Source organism: Embiotoca jacksoni, unplaced genomic scaffold, assembly GCF_022577435.1.
Source record: "Embiotoca jacksoni isolate LCO1_2020_lvr unplaced genomic scaffold, fEmbJac1.0.p SCAF_44, whole genome shotgun sequence".
NCBI lineage: Eukaryota > Metazoa > Chordata > Actinopteri > Embiotocidae > Embiotoca > Embiotoca jacksoni.
In genome coordinates, this window is record NW_027185397.1 from 1,477,034 (window position 1) to 1,499,422 (window position 22,389).

General features: G+C 42.2%; 2 protein-coding genes across 3 annotated transcripts; one reads left to right on the top strand and one right to left on the bottom strand.

Annotated features, from left to right (window-relative positions):
- Positions 1-688: 688 nt before the first annotated feature.
- On the top strand, positions 689-15,851 carry gle1 (GLE1 RNA export mediator). 2 transcript variants are annotated; one of them, XM_069169317.1, is made up of 15 exons: positions 689-882; positions 2,070-2,342; positions 3,115-3,273; positions 4,245-4,393; positions 4,481-4,541; positions 5,773-6,030; positions 6,721-6,943; positions 7,517-7,629; positions 10,371-10,583; positions 12,030-12,220; positions 12,314-12,443; positions 12,527-12,631; positions 13,780-13,862; positions 13,964-14,027; positions 14,833-15,851. In XM_069169317.1, exons 1-15 carry the CDS (start codon positions 760-762, stop codon positions 14,899-14,901), a joined length of 2,214 nt encoding a protein of 737 aa, XP_069025418.1. In that variant the 5' UTR covers positions 689-759; the 3' UTR covers positions 14,902-15,851. The 2 variants fall into 2 exon arrangements, with proteins under 2 accessions (XP_069025418.1, XP_069025419.1); XM_069169318.1 differs by having other exon boundaries at positions 2,070-2,312.
- A 710-nt stretch (positions 15,852-16,561) lies between these two features.
- ptgesl (prostaglandin E synthase 2-like) lies at positions 16,562-22,093 on the bottom strand. The gene is made up of 7 exons (XM_069169319.1): positions 21,792-22,093; positions 20,141-20,329; positions 19,787-19,842; positions 18,992-19,144; positions 18,374-18,574; positions 18,165-18,282; positions 16,562-17,880 (listed from the first exon to the last, which is right to left on the bottom strand). Exons 1-7 carry the CDS (start codon positions 22,080-22,082, stop codon positions 17,731-17,733), a joined length of 1,158 nt encoding a protein of 385 aa, XP_069025420.1. The 5' UTR covers positions 22,083-22,093; the 3' UTR covers positions 16,562-17,730.
- Positions 22,094-22,389: the final 296 nt, after the last annotated feature.

Below are 22,389 nucleotides of genomic sequence, written 5' to 3' on the forward strand. Positions count from 1 at the left end.
CTGTAACCAAAAGTCATTCTATTCTAATTATGCACTGGAAAAACAAAGAACTGATACCTTCAATATTTTAGTTATGATCCGCCATAATAATAATAATTAACTTTATTTGTTTAGCACCTTTAATACAAGAAATGCAGCTTAAAGTGCTTTACAGCAAGAGAATTACATGCAATGTTTCACATAAAAACCGATATAAAGGAACATTTAAAAATATGGAAAAGAAATTCGATGCATAAGAATGGATAAAATGCATACAATTAAACACAAATAGAGTCTGGGTGGAGTTGCCCACAAACTGTTCAGTTTCAGAAAATAATTTAAACTGTTAATATATAAATATATGTATATATACATAAATGTATATATATATATATATATATATGTGTGTGTGTGTGTGTGTGTGAAATTGTCTTGAGGTCTGAGCTAAATCTGAAATAACCCCGATGTTATGGTACACATGTTTTGATAGGCTCTTCGTAACTTTATGTGTACAATCAGTGCAATGATTCCAGAAGCAGACAGTTAGTTGAATGCCGGCTGCACATGCAGGACATCTCCTGTTGGTATAAATCACACTTACAAGCCTCACCAGTAGGAGGCGGTAATGCGCCATGTTGTTGTTTGCCAACCGCCATTAAAACCATGAAAAGAGGAAAAGGAACCGTAGAGCGAGTCGCGCGGTGGGCGGGCTGTTTCTACTCGGATTGTCATGTCTGCTGCTCGTCTGGCGGCGCCGAGCGAAGCCCAACTTTAACCGGGATGAGTCGGTTCGGTTTCGTCGTTATGCCCTCTGAAAATCTACGATGGGAAACTTTACAGGCCTTACAAAGTTCACCGAAAGGGAGAATCACCTTCGACGCGCGCTGGTCGGAGAGGGGGGAGGTGAGTCGTCGCGAGCCGCCCAGTGGAGCCGTTAGCCCGGGTCCCGGGTCCCGGGTCCTCTGACGCGGCATGTTTACGGTTTAATCAAACCACCGACTCATGTACTGACTAAAGGACCTTTTCATCGCTCAGCTCAGCCGAGACTGTCAGCATTGAGGACTTTAACCACCACCGTTTGGTTAACTACCGATACGACTGTCCAAGAGGCAGTGGCGGAACCTTCGTTTGTGACGTACGTTTACGTAAATGACGTACTGCCTTGTGGTACACATTTGTGACGTTCTTGTATTTTACGTGAGGATTTCTGTATTTATTGCCTCATTTTCGCACATTTCACAGCGCAGTATTATACTGTATTTATATTATTAGTAGTGTATTTACTTCACAGCTCACTAAAGTTACTATGACTACAACATTTAATAGTTAAAATGAGCAGCTACGACATTAAACCACTTTAAAATGACGTCATTCAATGTACAACGAAGGGACTGCTGAGTACAGCAGTTAACAGTATTTATTCAACACAGTTTTATCTCCACAAGTGTGTACCACTGGTAGTAAAAATAACGTGAAAGAGGTCTTTTAAGTTGTTTCACTTTTCTAATCTGGTTAATAGTATTGAGCTGGAAACTTACCTGCTTTCTTCCTGTGTATATTAAACCATGAATTGTCTGAAAAAAAATGTGGGTTATTTAGGAGCTTAAAATCCTTGAATATGCACACGGTTTCAATTAAATTAAATATGTAACTACTGTCCTTAAATCCTATTTTTATTTACTCAAGTTGCTCGTTTCTATTTAGTTTCCAACCACAGCTGCCCGTCTGGCTGTTTTCATCATCACCAATAATTCACACGTGAAATTTGTATGGAAATTAATGTCAGTCTGTATTTCTTATACTAAATATGTTTGTTATGAACTCAGTGACTCTGCTTGGTGATACTGGCATATGTACGCCTTCATCTTACAATCTTACATTTTGTTTACTTGCCCTGAAGTAAAAGAGCTGTTGTGGATGAAATGTCCTTTCTTAAAATAAGAAACCACATTGAGCCTTAATGAGATCAGATTTCCTCCGGTGACTCGTATTTATTATATTCTGAGAGTTTCGCTCCACTGCCTGTTTTATTCATTTATTTGGTACGTACCGTTCCTGTGTTTAAATGAAGTGCACTTGTGCTCCTGCAGGATATTTTGTCCGGCTGTAAAGAGGCTCTCAGCTTGTCGCCGCGCTCCGGAGTCGTGTTGGAGCGTCTCGGCTCGCTGCCCCTGCACAGGTCCGGCTTTCGGGGCTCCAGCTCCGGAGGCTCCAGCCCCGGTCTCTCCGAGGAGCTCCCAGCCTCCATTTTCTCCTCTGGCTCCATCCCCGACTCGTCCATCAGCACCAAGCACAGCCCGCTTTCTGCCGCCCCGCCGTCAAGCAACGAGCAGGCGAGTGAATACAAGCTCTCTGAGAGAAAGGTTTGTCTCATCGCTTTGTAAATTCTGGCTTCACAACAAAAGTGAGTTGCTGCAACGCTCAAATAAAATGAAATCTGATCTCACTCACTCACTCACAAGAAAAGGTTGTTTTGTCTTTAGAAATTTGCTAAATCCTTCAGTAAGGCAAGTTCAGCCATTCTCTGCATTATTCTTTAACAATCTACAGGTGTGATTTAAAAAAAAAAAAAAAAAAGATTTAACTTCAGTTAAATCAGCCCAAACATCTGTAATGTGTGAACTTGAATCCCTTTTAGTCAGGAGATCTCCGTCTGTGCACACGAAGGCTGACGAAAGACATCTTTGGTTTGCAGGTTATTACGACTTTGGATGGACATCGAGTTTTATTTTCTTGATGTCATGAACTTTTTTTTCTCATGAGCTGCAAATCACAACAAAACTATCCAGATGTTTGAGCTGTAATATTTAATTTTTGGGGGAAAATTAAATACTATTTAAATCAACTAATTCAAAAACCAGTAGTTGATATTTTTGAGTGTTAATTGTTGTGTGGTGTGTGTGAGGCGTGTTGGTGATGTAACATCCTGTTAAAAGTGACTCTAAAACAGACCGAATTTTTCCTTTTTGTATAAACTGTTTTACTTTTTAATAGTTATTTACATTTTTTCAAGAGTTATTTTCCTGCAGGTAGAAACCCAGATGTGACTCTTTCTGTTAGTCTGTGTCTATTTGAACTCTTTGTGAATCCATCCTGAATTTCTGTCTGTTCTTTCCTGCCGTTGATGTGCTGCAGGGTGTCAGTGACGAGGCGAAGGATGAAAATCCCGACTCGGATGTCTGCGAAGTTTCCAGTCCTCCGTCCCCACCTCCCATTTCCCTGCTGTCGCCCAAAGCCATGGAGACGGCCGGCCGCATCATCCGGTTCGAGGAGGAGCATCGAGAAAAGGCCAAGGTCAGACATGAAGAATTAATTCATGTATAATGTGTTTAACGTGTTTATTTAACACTGGAAGGTTTCTAATGCATGTGACTGACAATAAACCGAATGAGCATTAATGTGCACAGCCATTCAATACAAATAATATTCAGTCATCCTCAGTGGTGCTGAGGCAGATAGTTGGCTAACAGACAACTAATTAAGAAAGATTTGTATGGTTTAAAGCAGCAATGCCAAACATTTTCAGACAGGGAAAGTCATGAAATACCAATAATACACATTTTGTTTACCTATTTTTAGCAAAATGCACATTTTGCATGTATGTAGCTGTAACGTTAGTTATCTAATTATTGTATATGTGTATTTTCCTCTGCAGCCAGTATGTAGACGTGGATTTAATTTCTTTCAATGTCGGCACAAACAGAGAAGCATGTGTCGGCCAGTTTTGAACCGTTTCCTGTCCGCAGCCTGTTTTTCTGTTATAGGTCATGAAATTTCATCTTTTGAGTCAGTGAATATCAGACTTTGATATTTGACTCATCGTGGGAACCCTGTTTTCTACTTCCAGCTGCTTCTCTCTTTTTATGAACATCTGTTTCACCTCCAACTCAGAACATCAGTCTCTGTTTATAAGGCTTTTATTTTGAAAACCAAACATTTATCCTGAAGATCTTCTAGGTTCTTAAATGTGGTTGAGTTTTTTTTGGGGGGCAGTATTTGTTTGTTTACTTGTTGCTCTTTTATGATTTGTAGAAATCCACTTGTCAACTAATTTATAGGAGGAATATGCAATCTAAGTTTTTCTGTTTCAGATGTGATGTGATACTTAAACTTTAAACACATTTGTTGACTCCTAACTTGCAGTTAAAGAGCATTTCTTGGATGTTTAATGTGTACTGGCGCTGGCGTCCTGTGTGTTTGGTCAGTGAGGTGTAACCCTGACATGCCGTCTCACTCCACTCTCGTCTTTATATCTGTCGGCTCAGCTGGCGGTCCGCCTGCGGCAGGAGATCCAGGAGAAGCTGGTGGCGGCGGTGGCGAGCGCCGAGTCGGAGCAGCTGAAACGCTTCGAGGAGCTCATGGAGCTGAAGCAGAGGCAGGAGTACCAGAGTATGAGGGACATGATGGACCGAGAGTAAGAGCCGACGACGAGCACGAACAACGATTGTGATGTTTACCATTGGTTAAACGGCGCATGTGATCACGCATGTCTGCTCTGCAGGACCAAAGAGAGCATGGGTCGGCAGGAGAAACTGAAGGAGGAGCAGCGACACAGGATGAAGGTAGAATTTGAATTAATGCACGGCTGGTGTGAGCGACGTCCGTAGAGCCCGTCAGCTCAGCTGGTGGAGCAGCAAGTCTGAAGCTTCATCTCTCTGTTCACTTTAACGTGTCTTTCTGGTTCTGTGGTCTGATGAGGCGCCTTTAACTTCTGAAGATCTTTAGTGAAACGCTCCTTTAGATCGGAGTTCTTTGGTTACGTCTCACTTTCAAGTGGTCTAATAGGTCAAAATACAGAGAAGTGGAACAAGGCAAGTTTATTTGTAGAGCACATTACAACAACAAGACAATTCAAAGTGCTTCATATAAAACCATTAAAAGCATCAAAACATCAGGCAAAAAAAAGGACATTTAAAAACAATTAAGAACAAGTGATTGAAACATTAAAAAGAGTGATTAAACATTAAGCAAGCTAAAAATAGGATAAAAGTTACAGTGCAGTTTAAGACGTCCTCAAATCTGGTTCAGTGAACGGCAGCAACAGAAAAGTCTCCAGTCTTGATTTAAAGGAGCTTCAGGTCTCAGCAGACCTGCAGCTTTCTGGGACTTTGTTCCAGATATGTGGAGCATAAGAACTTCTCCATGTTTAGTTTTAACTCTGGGAACAGGAAGTAGACGAGTCCCACACGATCAAAGCAACTGAAGTTGCAACAAGGTGTGAAGTATGTTTGTCACTCAACAGATAATTCAGATTGTAAATCGTTGGATTGACATACTTTAGTGACATGTGTCAGTCTGACCACATGGAAAATATTAGTGATTTAAACTAGATGTAATTTAATCTTTTGATATTTTCTTATGGTTAATGAGTGACTCTAATTCTGTTAAAGTTGTCATTTAATATCAATATTAATTTACAATTGCCGTCATAAGTGTAAATGCATTCTTCATGGACATGAATGTCATGGCAATATTTCAACACCAAAAAAAAGAAGTTATTCCAGATCCCGACTGGTTTTTCATCATGTTTGAATATCAAATTGTTTTCTTTGTGGTATTAAAGAGTCTTTAAAAGTCTTTAAATTTAACTGGTTGAAGCTGCTAAAACAGGGATCATTAAGTTACAGCACACGTCTGAGGCCAATCATTTATTACTATAAATAAATGATCTGCACTGAGTCAGAAGTGTTTCCAGTCTCCGGTGATCCTGAGCTGTTTTCAGACTGTTTGGACGAACTTGTTTTTGTATGCAGTATAAAATGCATTCAGTCTGTCCGTCCTTTGCACCTACAGATCCTGAACCTGCGGCTGAGGGAGGCGGAGCAGCAGCGCCTTCGGGAGGCGGAGCACGAGAGGCAGCGGCAGGCGGAGGGCAAGGAGAGGCTGCGTACCCTCAACACCATCCAGGAGGAGATCCTGCAGCTCAACCAGCTGCTGGAGCCGTCGTCTCAGACCAAGAGCGACTTCCCCGCTGCCAGCCTCAGCTCCTACAGCACCCGCGGCAACCAGCTGTGCTCCCAGGTGTCCGAGGTGGTGCGGAAGACGGCCGAGGTCAGTGTAACTCCCGATTGTTCACGCTGACCAGAAAAAAGACGTGGAGCATTGTGCGGTTGTGTTAAAAGATAGCGTGGGTCTTTATTGTTTTGTGCGTTATTCTTTAGAAATCGATGAATGCAGAGTTGCGTTCAAACTCGCTCCTCTTCTTCCTACTAATCCAGATTTCAAATCACAGCCGTCTCCAACATACAGCTGACATTACATCCCCCTTTGTATGAAAACTAATAATAATAACGTATTGTTTGGCTGACACCACAGCTGAGTTATCATCACATATCACAGGGCCGTATGTCCTGAGTGTGAGTCCCTGTTTGGACACCCGCAGTCATTCAGGACATTATCTGGTGACAAAAGACATCTAACGTCAAGACTCACAAGTGGTCAAACGTGTCAAAACAAACCTGCAGGTTAGATCAACGGGCCGCTGACCCATTCAGAGGTTGACCTTTGACCTGCCGCACTCTCCTCTACCATGAGGATATATGATTTAAGTGTGCTCATCTTCACTTCATTTTCTGTTATTTTAAAAATGTTTACATTGATTTAAATCAGAAAATGAATTGGAGAGTGTTTGTCATGATGTTCAGTGGTGATTTTTAATCTGTTGTATTTCAATCCACCAACGTTTAATATGTTCTAATGTTCAGTTTTTGTTGACACTGTAAATGTCATATCTCTCTCCAGGGAGAGTTTCCCAGCGTGGAGGACATGACTGTGGCGGAGCGGGCCCTCCACGAGATGAGGGCGCTGATCCGGCTGATGCAGGAGGAGGCGGCCGAGGCTCAGGAGAAGAAGAGGAAGGAGCAGGAGGAGGAGGAGGAGCACAGGAAGCAGGCGGAGCTGCAGGCGCAGCAGGAAGCACAGAAGAAGGCGGCGCAGTCGGCCAAAGAGAAGGCTCAGAAAAAAGGTGATGAGTTACAGCGTTTATCGAAGTTACGGCGTTTATCAAAGTTACGGCGTTTAACCTCATCGGTTGAGGAGTTATCAGCTGCCCGTTCATACCAAATGAAAAAGAATTCAGAGAAACACAGACCTGTTTATTTCTATTTCAAATCTGGTTCCAGCAGCTTTGAAGCTCCACAGAGAATCCTAAAGATGTTTATTATTATTATTATTATTATTATTATTATTATTATTATTATTATTATTATTATTATTATTATCAGAATGTGATGTATTGGAGATGACTTCAAGATAGTGAGTTTAAAAGTGTCGGAGGTTTGTTAGTTAGTGAGGAAGTCTGTTGCATCGAGTACAATTTACTGACATGAAAAGACATTCAATGTCTGGACCAATCAGCAACCAGCAGTGATGTCATCGTTGATTTGTGAACATTATGAAGCGTCCAGTTCAGATTCTGGTTCAGAAAACACAATCATGGGATAAAAAAAAAAAACTGGCATCCGGTGGCGTGTTGAATGTTTAGACTGAATAACTGCACTCCAGAATATTTGATGTGAACCCGTCCGTCCTCCATCAGGGCTGCAGAACAGCGCTGAAGACGTGACGAGGAAGTGGTTCAAGGAGCTGCAGGAGTCGGCTGCTCAGTGCGCTGAGGCCATCGAGCAGCTCAACTCCCCTAAAGACGCCCAGGTGGGTTTCTGAACGTCACAATCATATTTATTTATTTACCTTTCATACACAAAACACACTTCATGAATACAAAAAGAAATGAACTGGAGACAAAACAACACCAGCAGGATACAAATTCAGCTTCACTGTTTGACAGAAAGACCCAAGAAGGAATTCTAGTCTTACATTTAATCTACGAAGTTAGTAGGAGGTTCAGTGACTCCTGAAGGACCAAACATTTAAATTAACACATTCTTATTTTTGATTGAATAATCGATCCACCAACTTCCTGACTGATAATCAGATAAAGGCTCCGGTATCGGCATCTCTTTATGATCATGTTGTGTGTCTTTATGATCATGTTGTGTGTCTTTATGATCATGTTGTGTGTCTTTATGGTCATGTTGTGTCTTTATGGTCATGTTGTGTGTCTTTATGATCATGTTGTGTGTCTTTATGGTCATGTTGTGTCTTTATGGTCATGTTGTGTGTCTTTATGATCATGTTGTGTCTTTATGGTCATGTTGTGTCTTTATGGTCATGTTGTGTGTCTTTATGGTCGTGTTGTGTGTCTTTACGGTCGTGTTGTGTGTCTTTACGGTCGTGTTGTGTGTCTATATGGTCGTTATGGTCGTGTTGTGTCTCTATATGGTCGTGTTGTGTGTCTTTATGATCATGCTGTGTGTCTTTATGGTCGTGTTGTGTCTTTATGGTCGTGTTGTGTGTCTTTATGGTCGTGTTGTGTCTTTATGGTCGTGTTGTGTGTCTTGATGGTCGTGTTGTGTGTCTTTATGTCTTTATGGTCGTGTTGTGTGTCTTTATGGTCATGTTGTGTCTTTATGGTCGTGTTGTGTCTTTATGGTCATGTTGTGTCTTTGTGATCGTGTTGTGTGTCTTTATGGTCGTGTTGTGTGTCTTTATGTCTTTATGATCGTGTTGTGTGTCTTTATGGTCGTGTTGTGTGTCTTTATGTCTTTACGGTCGTGTTGTGTGTCTTTACGGTCGTGTTGTGTGTCTATATGGTCGTTATGGTCGTGTTGTGTCTCTATATGGTCGTGTTGTGTGTCTTTATGATCATGCTGTGTGTCTTTATGGTCGTGTTGTGTCTTTATGGTCGTGTTGTGTGTCTTGATGGTCGTGTTGTGTGTCTTTATGTCTTTATGGTCGTGTTGTGTGTCTTTATGGTCATGTTGTGTCTTTGTGATCGTGTTGTGTGTCTTTATGGTCGTGTTGTGTCTTTATGATCGTGTTGTGTGTCTTTATGGTCGTGTTGTGTGTCTTTATGGTCATGTTGTGTCTTTATGGTCATGTTGTGTCTTTGTGATCGTGTTGTGTGTCTTTATGGTCGTGTTGTGTCTTTACGGTCGTGTTGTGTGTCTTTACGGTCGTGTTGTGTGTGTTTGTTTTGTGTCTTTGTGTTTGTTGTGTGTATTTGTGTTTGTTTTGTGTCTTTGTGTTTGTTTTGTGTCTCTTTCATGTTCCTCTTGGTTGAAAGTTTCAGAGCTCCGTTAAAAGAAACCTAAAACTCCCTGTTGGAGTCTTTAGGAGTCATGAGACCATTTATGGTTCAAAGTCATCTGAACGGATTCGTTATAGCAGCAGGAATTAATCAACAGCAGTTTTGGAAGCAAATCAATAAATAAGGACTCAAGAGATTTCAGTATAAACTACTGATCGTCTTCAAAGTAGAACAGTTTAAGAAAAGAGAGCGACTTCACTGATTTATTTTCAGGAAATCACTTTCCAGACATTTTGGATGAAATCTTTCTCAGCAACGTGGTTTAAAATACGACTTGGACAGAAATATGAACGACTGGTATTCATAAAATATATGTTTGAGTTGTGACATGACGACATGCGACAGACACGTAGAAGTTGAAGGAAGCCGTCGGCGTGGAGGAAATCCTCAACTTCTAAACCTGTTTTTTTAAATTGAGTTTTAAATACAGTATTTTTCTGTCCGTGTGGTATAAATCTATTATTTAATATATATGTATAATCTCTCTCCATTACAGGGGAACCAGCTTTCTTACTACAGTGTTTACGTTATAGTCTAACTGCAGAATATTGGGTTGATGAGCAGAAACAAATGGAGGCTCCACCAACTTCAGAGTTTCTGTAAAATCTTTTGTATGTTGTGTTTTGATTGGACTCAGACAGATTTACTGTCTTTAAGACTTTTCAAAGCAGATTTTATGAAGCACTAAAATCAACGTGTAGTTTTCCTGTTTCCTGTAGTGGAGGAAATGAGATGTGAACGGATGGTTTCGTGATGTTTATTATCCTACCCTGAATATCTGTCCGTATACAAATATTAGGATTTTATTCTCAATGAATTTAAGATACATGAAGCTGGAATTAAAATGTTGACCTTTTATTGGACCTGATACTCGGTACCGGGTATCTGGATCCAGTCCAGCTGAGCTGTTACTAATGATCCTGAACGAACCCACCGTTAACGAGCCGAGCTACTTTCCAAATGAAGTGTACGAGGTGCGATCAGTAGGTTTTCTGAAAATAGAGACTGAAAAGGTTCACAGACTTTATATAAATATAGGAAAGTAATCAAGTAAATCAAAACTGTGATCAAAGAAAAAGTACAGATTATGAATCTGACCAGTTGATTCTGACTTTTTAAGGTTCAATAAAAGTTACTGAGGTTCAATAAGCAGCCCAGATGTTAAGTGCAGAAGTAATGATGACTCATGTTTAGTACGAGTTGGTGACGACAGATGGTTTCATTTCTCTCCTCTTGGGTTCAGACTAAGAAGCTGAAGCTGGAGCTCCAGAAAGCCGCCACCATCCCCATCAGTCAGATCTCCAGCAACTCGGGATCTCAGCTGCGAGAGATCTTCGACAAGGTGGACAAGCTGCTGTCGGGCCGGGCCGTGGTGTCGGGGGGGAGGTCCGTCTCCACCTCGCAGCATCCGCAGGGCCTCGACTTCGTCTGCTACAAACTGGCTGAGAAGTTTGTGGTGAGTTTCACATATTATATTATTACATATTACTATGTTGTATATATCTCAGAAAATCGGGAAAGTCAAGAAATGAATGAAAATACGTTGATTTAAAAAAAAAAAAATAGGGAATAATAATTGAATTTGAATAATGACACAAATGAAATAGTTACAGATTTAATAACAAAATAAATAAAATCAAAGTATCGGTAATTGATAAAGCTACAATTAAAGATAGGAATAAATAAAAGTATATTTGGTCCAGGGTGAAAAGAGAAGTTCCAATTTTATGTTTAAAGAAGTAAAGCTTTTCAGTTAGTGTCATTCAAGAAAAATATCAATGTGTTTTTACATTTGGTCACTTCAACATTAATTTAAAAATGGAAATTAGCTTGATATGAAATTAAGAAGTAGTGCCGCAATGATTGGTTGACTTGTAGAAAATAAATGGATTTTTACTCTTTAAATTCTGATGACAGGTAAAAGAAATTAAACAGTTTTAAACAATAAAACAATAAACTTCACAGATCTGAGGATTTACTGCTTTTCTCATGTTTTATGTCAAAGTTACTGAACTATTTTTGGGTTTTGGACAAAAATAAGAGAGTTTATAAAACCCTGTTTCCAAAAAACAAACAACAAAAAAGTTGGGACGCTGCATAAAATGTAAATTAAAAACAGAGTGCAATGATTTGTAAATCACATAAACCCATTTGATTGAAAATCGACCAAAGACAAAATAACATTTCTCAGTTTTAACATTTGATACGGTTTTATGAAAAATATCTGGTCATTTTGAATTTGATGCCAGCAACACGTCTTAAAAAAGTTTGAACAGGGTCAACGAAAGACTGGAGAAGTTGTGTAAAACTAAATACACTTGGTGGAACATCTCACAACTAATTAGGTTACCAAGGCAACAAAGCAGTAAAATGATTGAATATAAAAAGATCGTTTCAGAGTCTCTGAGCAGTGAACAACAACTTTTCACTTTCTAAACTCCAGAAACTGGTCTCCTCCGTCCCAAACGTTTACAGAGTGTTGTTGAAAGAAGAGGTGATGCAGCACAGCGGTGAACATGTTACTGTCACAACTCTTTTCAAATGTGTTGCTGCCATCAAATTCAAAATAAGCACACATCTTTTAGAAAACGATCTAATTTAATTTAATAAAATAGTCTATCTTCAATAAAATATAGTTTTATGTTATTTACAAATCATTGCATTGTTGTTTTATTTTCATTTTTACACAGCGTCCCAACTTTTTTGGAAATGGAGTTGTACACTCGCTTATCAATTCTTCATCAAATAAAAATATGTAGTTGCAAAATAAATGTGAACCGCGTGTTGTTGCCAGCTGAGGACGTCCTGATCACGTCACCGCTCGTTCACTTCACTTCGTGTCCAGATTGGATTCGGTTCCTGAAAACTCAACAAATTTCCTGCTGGATTTTTCCGTCTGTAGAAACAAGGCGAGGAGGAGGTGGCGTCTCACCACGAAGCCGCCTTCCCCATCGCCGTGGTGGCCTCTGGTATCTGGGAGCTGCAGCCGCGGGTGGGGGAGCTCTTCCTCGCCCACCTGCACAAGAAGTGCCCGTATGCGGTCCCTCATTACCCTCCGATGAAGGACGGCACGGCGGTGGAGGAGTACCAGAGGTGAGGGACGCTCCGACCTCCGCTTAAATACGTTCAGGGATCAAGACCAGACCCGTTTCTGTGTGTGGAGAGTAAACGTCGGATGTCTCGCAGGATCCTCGGTTACCGCGTGGACGACGCCGGGGTCGAAGGTCAGGACAGTTTCCTGAAGAGGATGTCCGGGATGATCCGACTCTACGCCGCCATCATCCAGCTGCGGTGGCCCTACGGCTCCAAGCAGGGGGTAAAAACTCCCCCCCGTCCCGTCCGTCGTGCAGAAGCAGAACCTTTGACCTCTAACTTCCTCTGTGACTCGTTGTGTTTCAGTCGGTTCCTCACGGTCTGAACCACGGCTGGCGCTGGTTGGCTCAGATGCTCAACATGGAGCCGCTGGCCGACATCACGGCAACGCTGCTGTTTGACTTCCTGGAGGTGAGTCGCTTCAAAAAGCCTCATCACATGATCTGGGCTGGCATACCCTTCCCTCCTTTATTATATACTTTAGATTATTTAGTTCCCGTCTCTTTGAGGCTTTTCTCCTCATAAGTTCACTCTGTTCTGGTCGTCATCAAAATGTCAACTTCTCAAATATCCAAACATCTCTGTGGAAATCAACTCGACTCAAACGTACCGTGAAAACATGTTGAAGGAAGACAGAAGTTATTAACAAACATTTTATTGCACACATATTTAGTGTGTCACAATATCACATACCTCTGAAATCACTGATGCAGCCAATGAGGGGACTTTATCACGCAGGTTCTCCTTCAGTGAACCGGCGGGAGGCTTTTATTTTGAAGGAGTTACAGGAAATGCTTCATGTTTGCATGCGAGCAAAAACTGGCAGTTTGAATCAACCCGATGTTTTGGTTTTCTCTGCGAGAGGTTCATCTGCATCACCGGGAGGCTTCAGGCGTGAGGTAACAACTCCCAGCACGTCACGTCTTGAACGTACCTGCAGACGTCTGACATCCTCACAGTGTATAAACGGTACAGATTCCTTCTGCATGCCGTTCCCGCTGCAGCTGATTCTTTTTCAGATGGAAAAATAATCTAGTCGGATGCTCGGTGGAGGACACGAAGCCTTAAATTCACATCCGGCAGCTCCTCCTGCTTTCTTCTCAAAACCTGAAGAATCACCTGCTTTATTTATTTGCCATCTTTTATTTTGTAGGTGTCTTGTGTCCTTCTCTTTGGTTGTCGAGTTTTATATGTTTGAATCTAAAAAAAGCAGGATATGTCCCCTGTGACGTGTCACCGGCGGCGTGTTGAGCTCCGTCACTGAACAGTTTCTCCTCTGTGTTTCCTTTACGTGAGACCAGTTTTCTCTTGAAGAATCCTCATATTGTTTAATAATAACGTGAAGTGATGCAACAGCTTCAGAATATGAGGCAGAAGATCAGTGGAGGAAAACGAGTGCCGAGAGACGGTTGTCTTTTGTTTTATATTTTGGTCGTTGTCCTGACGACAGTGTGTGTTTGTCGTCACTGAACTCCGGGAAGTAAAGTTGAATTTCGGTGTTTGGTCCCTGAAGTCCGAGGACGTGTCTCCGGTGTTGATGTTTTGTTTGTCTGTTGCAGGTTTGTGGGAACGCTCTGATGAAGCAGTACCAGATCCAGTTCTGGAAACTCATCCTGCTGCTGAAGGACGAGTACTTCCCGAGGTACACGCGATGACCTCATCGGACACGTCTCGTCACGCTGAAAGCTCTCTAACATCTCTTCTGCCTCGATTCACTGACATGTTTCCGTTTGTTGTCTCCAGGATCGAAGCCGTGACCAGCAGTGGACAGATGGGCTCCGTCATCCGACTCAAACAGTTTCTTCAGGTACGTTTGGCAGATGTTATATTTTTATTATTCTTAATTTCCTCCATTTGTACACGATCTGTGTGACTGTGGATCGCTGGAGTCCAAAATCTTTCGAGATATTTTTAGTTTTTAAACCTTTTCCAGCCTGATGAGCACCAACATCTCTTTTTCTTCTGATTTGAGCCATAATTCATTTCCACAAACATGTTATGAAGCTCAGACTTTGATTAAAAACCTGCTCTTTGAATAAATCAGCGCTCCCACTCACCTGATTTTCACCCCACTGACTTTAATTTCACCTTCAAATTTTCTGAAAATCCTCAATGAGAATCCTTTTCCTCAATAAATAAAAGCCCAATATTGGTATAACATTTTTTTTTTTTTTTTTTTTTTTTTTGTAAATCTCATGTTTTAGTATATTTCCACAGAAATGCAGACTATGTGGGAGAGTTGACAAACTTTAAAGACCCATGCTGCCACTGTGAGGCGTCCCAGCAGGGTTCATTCAAACAATATGCTTATGTCATCATAAAATAAAATAAAATAAAAGACTTTTCATCCACAGCGTCTGTTCAGGTTTGGCTGATTCCCCAAAATAATCTCTCTTCTTAAGCACACCTGCCGGCACCCGAATTACTAAATAAAATGGCAAGAAAAAAACCCATAATTTTAATGATGTTTCATAATTGTAGCATTTAAAGAAAAAACTAAAACTGAAACGATGTTATTAAAAAAATAAAAAGATCTCCAGTCATAAAGTGTGTTGATGGAGTTTTTGTGATGTCACTGTTTGATGAAATGTACCTTTGTGTCCTTCACGCAGACTTCGCTGCAGAGCCGACAGATCAGCCCTCCGAAAGGCCAGCTAGGCTCCGCCTTCTGGAGGTCGTGATGGAGGCGGAGCCACGTCGGATGTCGCTGCATGACGCCTTTTAGGACCGAGTAGAGCACGTGAGTGGAGAATGAGCCGAGAAACACTGGACCGATGTTGAGAAACCTCCTCTGAGGCTGGAGGGAAACTTTCTCTACATGTGACATCATCAGAGGGGGACGGAGGAGATGAGTTTTATTGACGTCCCAAAGAGCGGATCTCTTGTTGGACGCTTTCTTTGGACATTTTCTGAATGTGTCGTGTTCCAGCAGGATATTTTTATATATATTTATATATATATATTTATATCTCTGGATTCCTCATGATAATGAACTTCAGGAGGAGAAGGAGGTGTGTTTACATGGTCGGGACGATTCCTCCAGTTTGGAGCAGATTCAGGATATCATGTTTCCATGGAAACAGAAGTCTGGTGCTGTATGTCACCGGGTAAATCCCAGAGTCCAGGTCACGCACGACTCCACGCTGCTTGTTCACACAATTTTTAATGTTCACAATTACAAACATGTGACCTTTAATGAAAATGATCTGACCTGCAGACTTCTAAACGACGCAGGATGTTATTTTGAAGTGAGACTTTCAGAGCCACCGGTGTTTGTTTCTGCCCGTGGACGATGAGGTCACACCTGCGCGGGTCGTCGGCAGCGCTCGCCCGGATCAGGTTCTGTAACCGGGATGTGACGAGAGCGTGAGGAAACACACAGAACGGGAAACTTCAAAAAGTCACAGGAACCCAGATGCTGACGTCGCGCGGAAACATCCGTCCTCCCAACATCTGTCCAGATGTCTGTCGCGCTCGGATAATTTTTTTTTTCTGCTTTTTAATGATTTGCTGGGGAAAAAACACGTTCAGTTCAGTTGTTAAATTCATTAATAATGACGCCTTGCACTGAGTGATGAGAATCATAAAGTTCACAGCTGTTTTTACTGTTGTTGATAGATTCCTGGGGCGGGGGGGGGGGGGGGGGGCAACACTGATTGTATTTGGTCTCGATCGTCAACCGTTCAAATCAAAAACTGTCAAATGATTTGGACCTTTTTCTTTTTATTTCTCCACCGTGTGGAACATCTGGGAGGTTTAACTGTTCTTCAATCATCGTCGATCAGCTGATCGGATTAAAGCACACTCCGTTTTAAAGTCAAAGTCCGTGTGAGTCGTTTTGTTCCAGCTGATCAGAGGCAACGCATTTCAACAAGGCCATTCATAGAGCTTTACATAAAAACATAGGGAACGTCAAGCAAAAGAAAAAGACATTTAAAAACAAGGACTGAAACATTAAAATAAAAGACACTGAAACATGCTTAAATAGGATAAAAGATTTAATCAGGATCCTCAAATCTGGTTCATTTAAAGTCGGCAGCAAACGGGTGTTCCCGATATGTGGAGCATTAAAAAGTGAAGCATTTCTTCTCTACGTTCAGTTTGAACTCGTGACTTCAGGGCGTCTGGATGCTTCATCAGAGCAGAATATGTTCTGAATATTAGGAAGAATAAAAAGGTGTGTTGAGGACCAGAACTGCAGGAATCCAATAACCGAATGTCTGAAATCAAACATCAGCAGTTAACTGGATTTTTAAAAGAAATTTCCCTTCTTTTCAGAAGACAACTTTTCAGCCTCTTTAATTTTTCTTCCTGACAGCAGATGGAACTAAAAACCAGGACTTAAAGAGAAAAACGGTTTTATTCTGTATTTATAAAGCTGAAACACGTAATTCTAACTCAAATTAAAGACAAAAACACAAAACAAAAAGGTTTGCTTCTTTTATTTGACCTTTTTACAACTATGCACATTGAGTTGGTTTTAATTCAGTTAAGTTGCAGTTGAAATATTTGCATATTAAGAACATTCAAACCAGCAGCTCACCACTTCTTCAATCTTATTTTATTGTACGAGAACATGAGCTCGTCGTTTCCTCGCTGCCGCACTGATCCTGCATCAGAGACAAAAACCATCTGAAATAACTCGACTTGATCTCGAGCTTCAAACTGGAAAACCGAGAACGAAGCTGCTGAGTGCAGAGAAGAAAATCAAAGTGGATCAAATCAGGAAATTCAGAAAAGTGAAATATTGAGCCGTTTACTTCCTTCGTGTTGACCAAGTTTTCTATTTATTACAGATTCTCAGCCTTTGTGCTTCGATCTCCTGAAGCTGAGTGGGTGGTCGACCAAACACAAGAAGTAGTTTTACTTCTAGAAGAAGCTGAAAGCGTAAATTTCAGTATTTCTGAGTTTCTAAATGACACTTGTTTTTATTTTTGGTCGTGAAAAGGAATGAAAAGTTTTTCTTCTGAGAAATTTTTCACATCTTTTAAACACCAGTCGAGGCCTGAAAATGATCAAATTTATTTTGAGCACTGAAACAATACAGGCGGATTATTAAAGGGCAAATAAGTATGATTTGTATTTCCCAAAGACGCTGAATAAATCACATTTGCAGAAAGGCTGCATCCAAAATATGCAGATGTGTTCGTTTAATTGTTCTGTGAAAATGTGACTTCTCTGTCGGAGAGGACCGAGTGCTGTTTTGATGTCTCTGCAGTTCCCGCAGTTCACCAGTAGAGGTCAGTAAAAACACACAGAAGAGCTGATTGGTTTCTCCACAAAGCAGCTTTAGTCATTAAACCGTAAAATTAAATGTGTGGTGAGAGTACCTTCAAACGGGAAATCTCTTTATCTAACATGAACGTCTGCGCTGCACCGGCGGCTTTTAAATTCACGCGTGTCTCGTAGGAAGTGGACGAGGGCAGGAGCCGTTCTGGATCCCCGTGGTGCCGTTTGAAATCTCCCCTAAACGAAGCCGGTCCTCTGGTTCACCGTCTCTCCGGAGGTTTTCACTGCTCCGTGTTTCTGCCGGCCGGTCGACCCTCGTGGTTGAGCGCCGCCCTCTCCATGCGTCTGTACCAGTATTTGACTTTGGTGTTGGCCATCATGTCATCGAACGCCTCGAGGCCCTCCATCACGCGGAGGACGCCGAACACCGCCTGCAAAAAAAAAAAAAAAAAAGTACGAACTTTTCTTCAAAATCTTGATCCTAAAAACTTTTGACAGAAGTCCTCAAACTTCTCAGACATCGTACCGCTAAGAAACCGACGTTTCCCCAGATACCAACAGTTCTCTTCATAAAACTACATTCAGCCACACAGTCTGAATCACAACATGAAGCTGCTGTTTTAAAACCAAACAATACATGTATGAACCAGATTGAATGGACAGAAGGAAGTCATCGATGTAACGGAGCTGCAGAGCGAGCGGAGCGTCTCCTCACCAGGTCGGCCAGGTTGGGCTGATCTCCACCCATGAACTTCCTCTTCTTCCCGACGGCGGCCACCCACTCGTCCACGGCCTTGTAGAGCTCCTGCCTGACGTCGTCCTGCAGGTTGTGTCTAAACATTCACATTCACACGAGGGATGATGGCGAGACGTTCACGCCTGAACTGAGATGAACACATTTGGACCGTGACTGACGTCACTCACCGACTCTTCAGCCTCTTGGAGATGAGGAACATGGCCGCCGCGCCCACGTATTTGGCGACGAAGCCTTCGAAAGTGCTGAACTTCCCCTCGCGCACGATGTAGTCGAAGGAGGCCAAGGCCTCGCCGGTGGTCCGGTACACGTTGGGAGATATGAGGTGCACGAGCCAGTCGTCGGCCCACTGACGCCACTTCATCTCCTCTCTGAAGACAGCAAGGACAACAAACACGGTACAGAACAGGAAACCACCAATCAGGCTCAAACAACCAATCAGGAGCCAGAGAGCGACTGCTGCACCGTCATTGGATGGAAGCTGAGCTGTCATTCATGTGTATGCTTCAAGGCTGTGTGTGTGTGTGTGTGTGTGTGTGTCTGTGTGATGGTGTGTGTGTGTGTGTGTGTGATGGTGTGTGTGTGTGTTTGTGTGTGATGGTGTGTGTGTGTGTGTTTGTGTGTGTGTGTGTGTGTGTGAGATGGTGTGTGTGTGTGTTTGTGTGTGATGGTGTGTGTGTGTGTGTTTGTGTGTGTGTGTGTGTGTGTGTGATGGTGTGTGTGTGTGTGTGTGATGGTGTGTGTGTGTGTGTGTGTGTGATGGTGTGTGTGTGTGTGTCCACCCTCACTTCTGCCCCCCCTTCTCCAGGTAGGTTCCAGAGGTGTCGGCCTCATTCAGCATCAACCAGTACTTGTTGCTGAACTCCGTCACCTCTTTCCCTCGATCGTTGACAGACTTCATCTCCGGGTAGCAGCGCAGGATGTCGGTCATGCTCTTCTCCCTCAGGGACAAACGGGATTTCATTATATTATTTATGCTTCCTATATCCATTTTAATTCATTTTATCGGTTGTTTTTCACCATTTAGTAACTCCAAGGATCCCTTTAAATGGGGTTGGTTTTAAATGTTAATCTCCTTTGCTGAAGTTTAATATAAAAACATTTAATTATTTAAACAGTAAGATCACAGTGACAGAAATATATCTTCTCTCCAGCGTCCTCGCAGAAAGTTTGAGTTTTATTTGCTAGCCCTCTCATCTTCAAATGTATTTCATCTGTTGATTAATTATTTGATTATAAAATGTCACAAATGGTGAATAATGACCGTTATAACTTCCCACAGTTCACGGCGACGTCTTCAAATGTCTCGTTTTGACCAAAAGCCGAAGATACTCAACACTTATGTCAAAGAAAAGAAGCTGGAACGTGATATTTCTTGGCACTTCTGCTTTCAAAAATTTGACAAAATAATGATTTTTCTGTGAATTAACCCTGAATGACAAAAGGATAAATGTTGTAAATGCACCCTAAAAGCTGCATTCACCCCCGTGCTGCATGTTCTCCCTCAAACATGAGGCTCACAGGATATCTGAGGTTGAACGTGTTTCTCATCAAATAACGTTTGAATAAAAGCGCCGACTTACTTGTCGATTAAATAAGTCTTGATGGAGCTGATGATGACAGACGAGTCGTTCAGTTGCTGCAGACGAGACACAAAAGAGAGAAAAGACAACCAGACGTTATGGACATTAAAAAAAAGATGCATATTTTTCAACTATTTCTTTTCCAAATTTAAGTGGATGATGTTTTTTTTTGTTTTTTTTTTACTCAAATTGCGGTGGCTTCATTTTGTGGCTTCAAATGAGGATTTTGGTGTCGAAAGTGCAAAATATATTAAAATAATTCAGTAAACTGCTCAACTTGTGGATTTGAAGCCGTTTCGTTTCAGATGAGCAGATTTCAGCACAAATCGAGCTGCCGACGTTCGACCGACTCACCACGTCGTCGCCCACCATCAGGATGGGCACCTTTCTGTAGGTGGACCACTTGATCTCCTTCCTCATCACCGGGTTCACCTCCACGACGTCGTACGGCAGCCCGTGGTAGTCGAGGAACGCTCGCACCTTGCTGCAGAACGGGCAGGTTTTGTACTGGTACAGGATCAACTTCAGACCTCCTGCTGAGACCTGCAACGAGGAAAGTGGATTCTTCCAACCTTATTGGCTTAAAGAGATGCACGCCATGTGGTCGAAAGTATTTGGACACCTGTATTGGTTGATTTTATATGAAAGGGAAATATCTTAATAACTTAAATTTACTGATAGAATCACAACTACTCCCATGTACTTGCTGCTAAAAAGATGTTTCTGATTTTAAAATTTCAAGCAGGACAACTGCTTGTTGAAAGTCGGGACGCTGTGTTAAATCATGAAAACCTGAATTTAACTCAAAACAGAAAGAAACAAACCAAATGTTGAAACTGAGAATTTTTTCTTGTTTTCTGAAAAAATATATTCTCATTTTGAATTTGATGGCAGCAACACGTCTGGACGGGTTCACCACTCTGTGAAAGACTGTGTGGGCAAATAGTTCAACAATCTAAGAATAATGTTCCTCAACGTAAAACTACAAAGAATTAGTGGATTTCATCGTCTACGGTTCATAATATCATGAAAAGATTCAGAGAATCTGGAGAAATCTCTGAACACAAGGGACAAGGCTGGAAACCAATATTGGATGGTGGTGATCTTCGGGCCCTCAGGCAGCACTGCATTAAAAACACTATTCTGGAGTGGAAATCACTGCATGGGCTCAGGAACACTTGTGAAAACCATCGTCTGTGAACACAGTTCATCGCTGCGTCCACAAATGATGTTAAAACTCTCCAAAGAAGAAACCAGATAGAAACATGATCCAGAAACACCGCCGCCTTCTCTGGACCGAGATCATTGAAGATGGACTGAGGTGAAGTGGACAACTGTCCTGAGGTCTGATGGATCACAATCTGAGATTCTGTTTGGAAATCATGGACGCTGCATCCTCCAGGTTAAAGAGGAGAGGGACCATCCAGCTTGTTATCAGCTCAGTTCTAAAGCCAGCATCTGTGATGAAAAGGAGACCCTGAACTGTGTCGTAGCTGAAATCCTGTATCAGGCAAGAATGGGACCACATTTCACTTTCAAAACTCCAGTAACTGGTCTCATCTGTTCCCAAATGTTTACAGAGTGTTGTTAAAAGGTGAACATGATCCTGGAACAACTTCAGAGACGTGTTGCTGACATTAAATTTAAAATAAGCGCGTATATTATCAAACATTAAAATTCCTCAGTGAACATTTGATGTCTGCTGATTTCCAAATCATCACAATCTGTAAAAAATAAGCTTTAATAAATAGAAGTTTGTTTGTTTGTTTGTTGCATTGATGACTCCGTGATGATCACGTGTCTTTATGATGCACTGCTGTTCAATCTGACAACTGCATTCATGTGTTCAACCCTAAAACACGTTTCCAGCTGACTGCAGTGAAAACAGGTGACGAGGAGAGACTCGGTCAAAGCTGACAGCAGCTGATCCTTCTGCACACCTGCAGTCACTGGAGGACGGACAGTCGAGATTAGAGGGACGCAGTTTCCATGGTTACGGGCTCACCTTGGTCTCCTCCTCGGCCAGGTGCTGCTGGACGGTCATCTTCACGGTCTGGTACAAACCCAGACCTCCGCCGAGCAGGAAGGCGCAGCCCAGCGCCCTGCCGCCTCCTGCCCGCAGAGAGGAGAGCAGCTTGGACCGGACCACCGGCCCCCTGGAGCCGGACGCCCTCCCGGACCCGCGCGCGCCCACATTCCCCAGCAGGTAGGAGACGGTGCCGGACCGGTGAGCTGACGGAGACCCCAGAAAGGACCAGCCGACCTTACGGAGCGCTCTGGTGCAGGCGGCTGCCATGTTGGTTTTACATAAAGTCCCATAATGCACCGCGAGGGAAACTGAAAGGGTTTTGCTACCCTGAATTCAGTCTGTCAGGCTGTTTAACATCAGGTGACGTTCAAAGGCAAAACTTAGGAGGCTGGCGACGAAAGGGAACCATGGGGGGCCTGACAAGACCCATCAAAGAACATATCTGGTTGGATCACTGAACGAGAACCCGCGGGTTCAGAGACATAATAATAATAACAACAACAACAATAAACTGTATTTGTATTGCACCTTTCATACAAGAAATGCAGCTCAAAGTGCTTCACAGCAAGACATT

Excerpts from the sequence above, each read along its gene's own strand:
- gle1 (XM_069169317.1), top strand. The coding sequence starts at position 760 with ATGAGTCGGTTCGGTTTCGTCGTTATGCCCTCTGAAAATCTACGATGG. Across the intron at positions 4,394-4,480 it reads AGGGACATGATGGACCGAGA|GACCAAAGAGAGCATGGGTC; the intron begins GTAAGAGCCGAC and ends TCTGCTCTGCAG. Across the intron at positions 14,028-14,832 it reads GACTCAAACAGTTTCTTCAG|ACTTCGCTGCAGAGCCGACA; the intron begins GTACGTTTGGCA and ends TCCTTCACGCAG.
- ptgesl (XM_069169319.1), bottom strand. The coding sequence starts at position 22,082 with ATGGCAGCCGCCTGCACCAGAGCGCTCCGTAAGGTCGGCTGGTCCTTT. Across the intron at positions 19,843-20,140 it reads TGATGGTGGGCGACGACGTG|CAACTGAACGACTCGTCTGT; the intron begins GTGAGTCGGTCG and ends TCTCGTCTGCAG. Across the intron at positions 18,575-18,991 it reads CTGGAGAAGGGGGGGCAGAA|AGAGGAGATGAAGTGGCGTC; the intron begins GTGAGGGTGGAC and ends TGCTGTCTTCAG.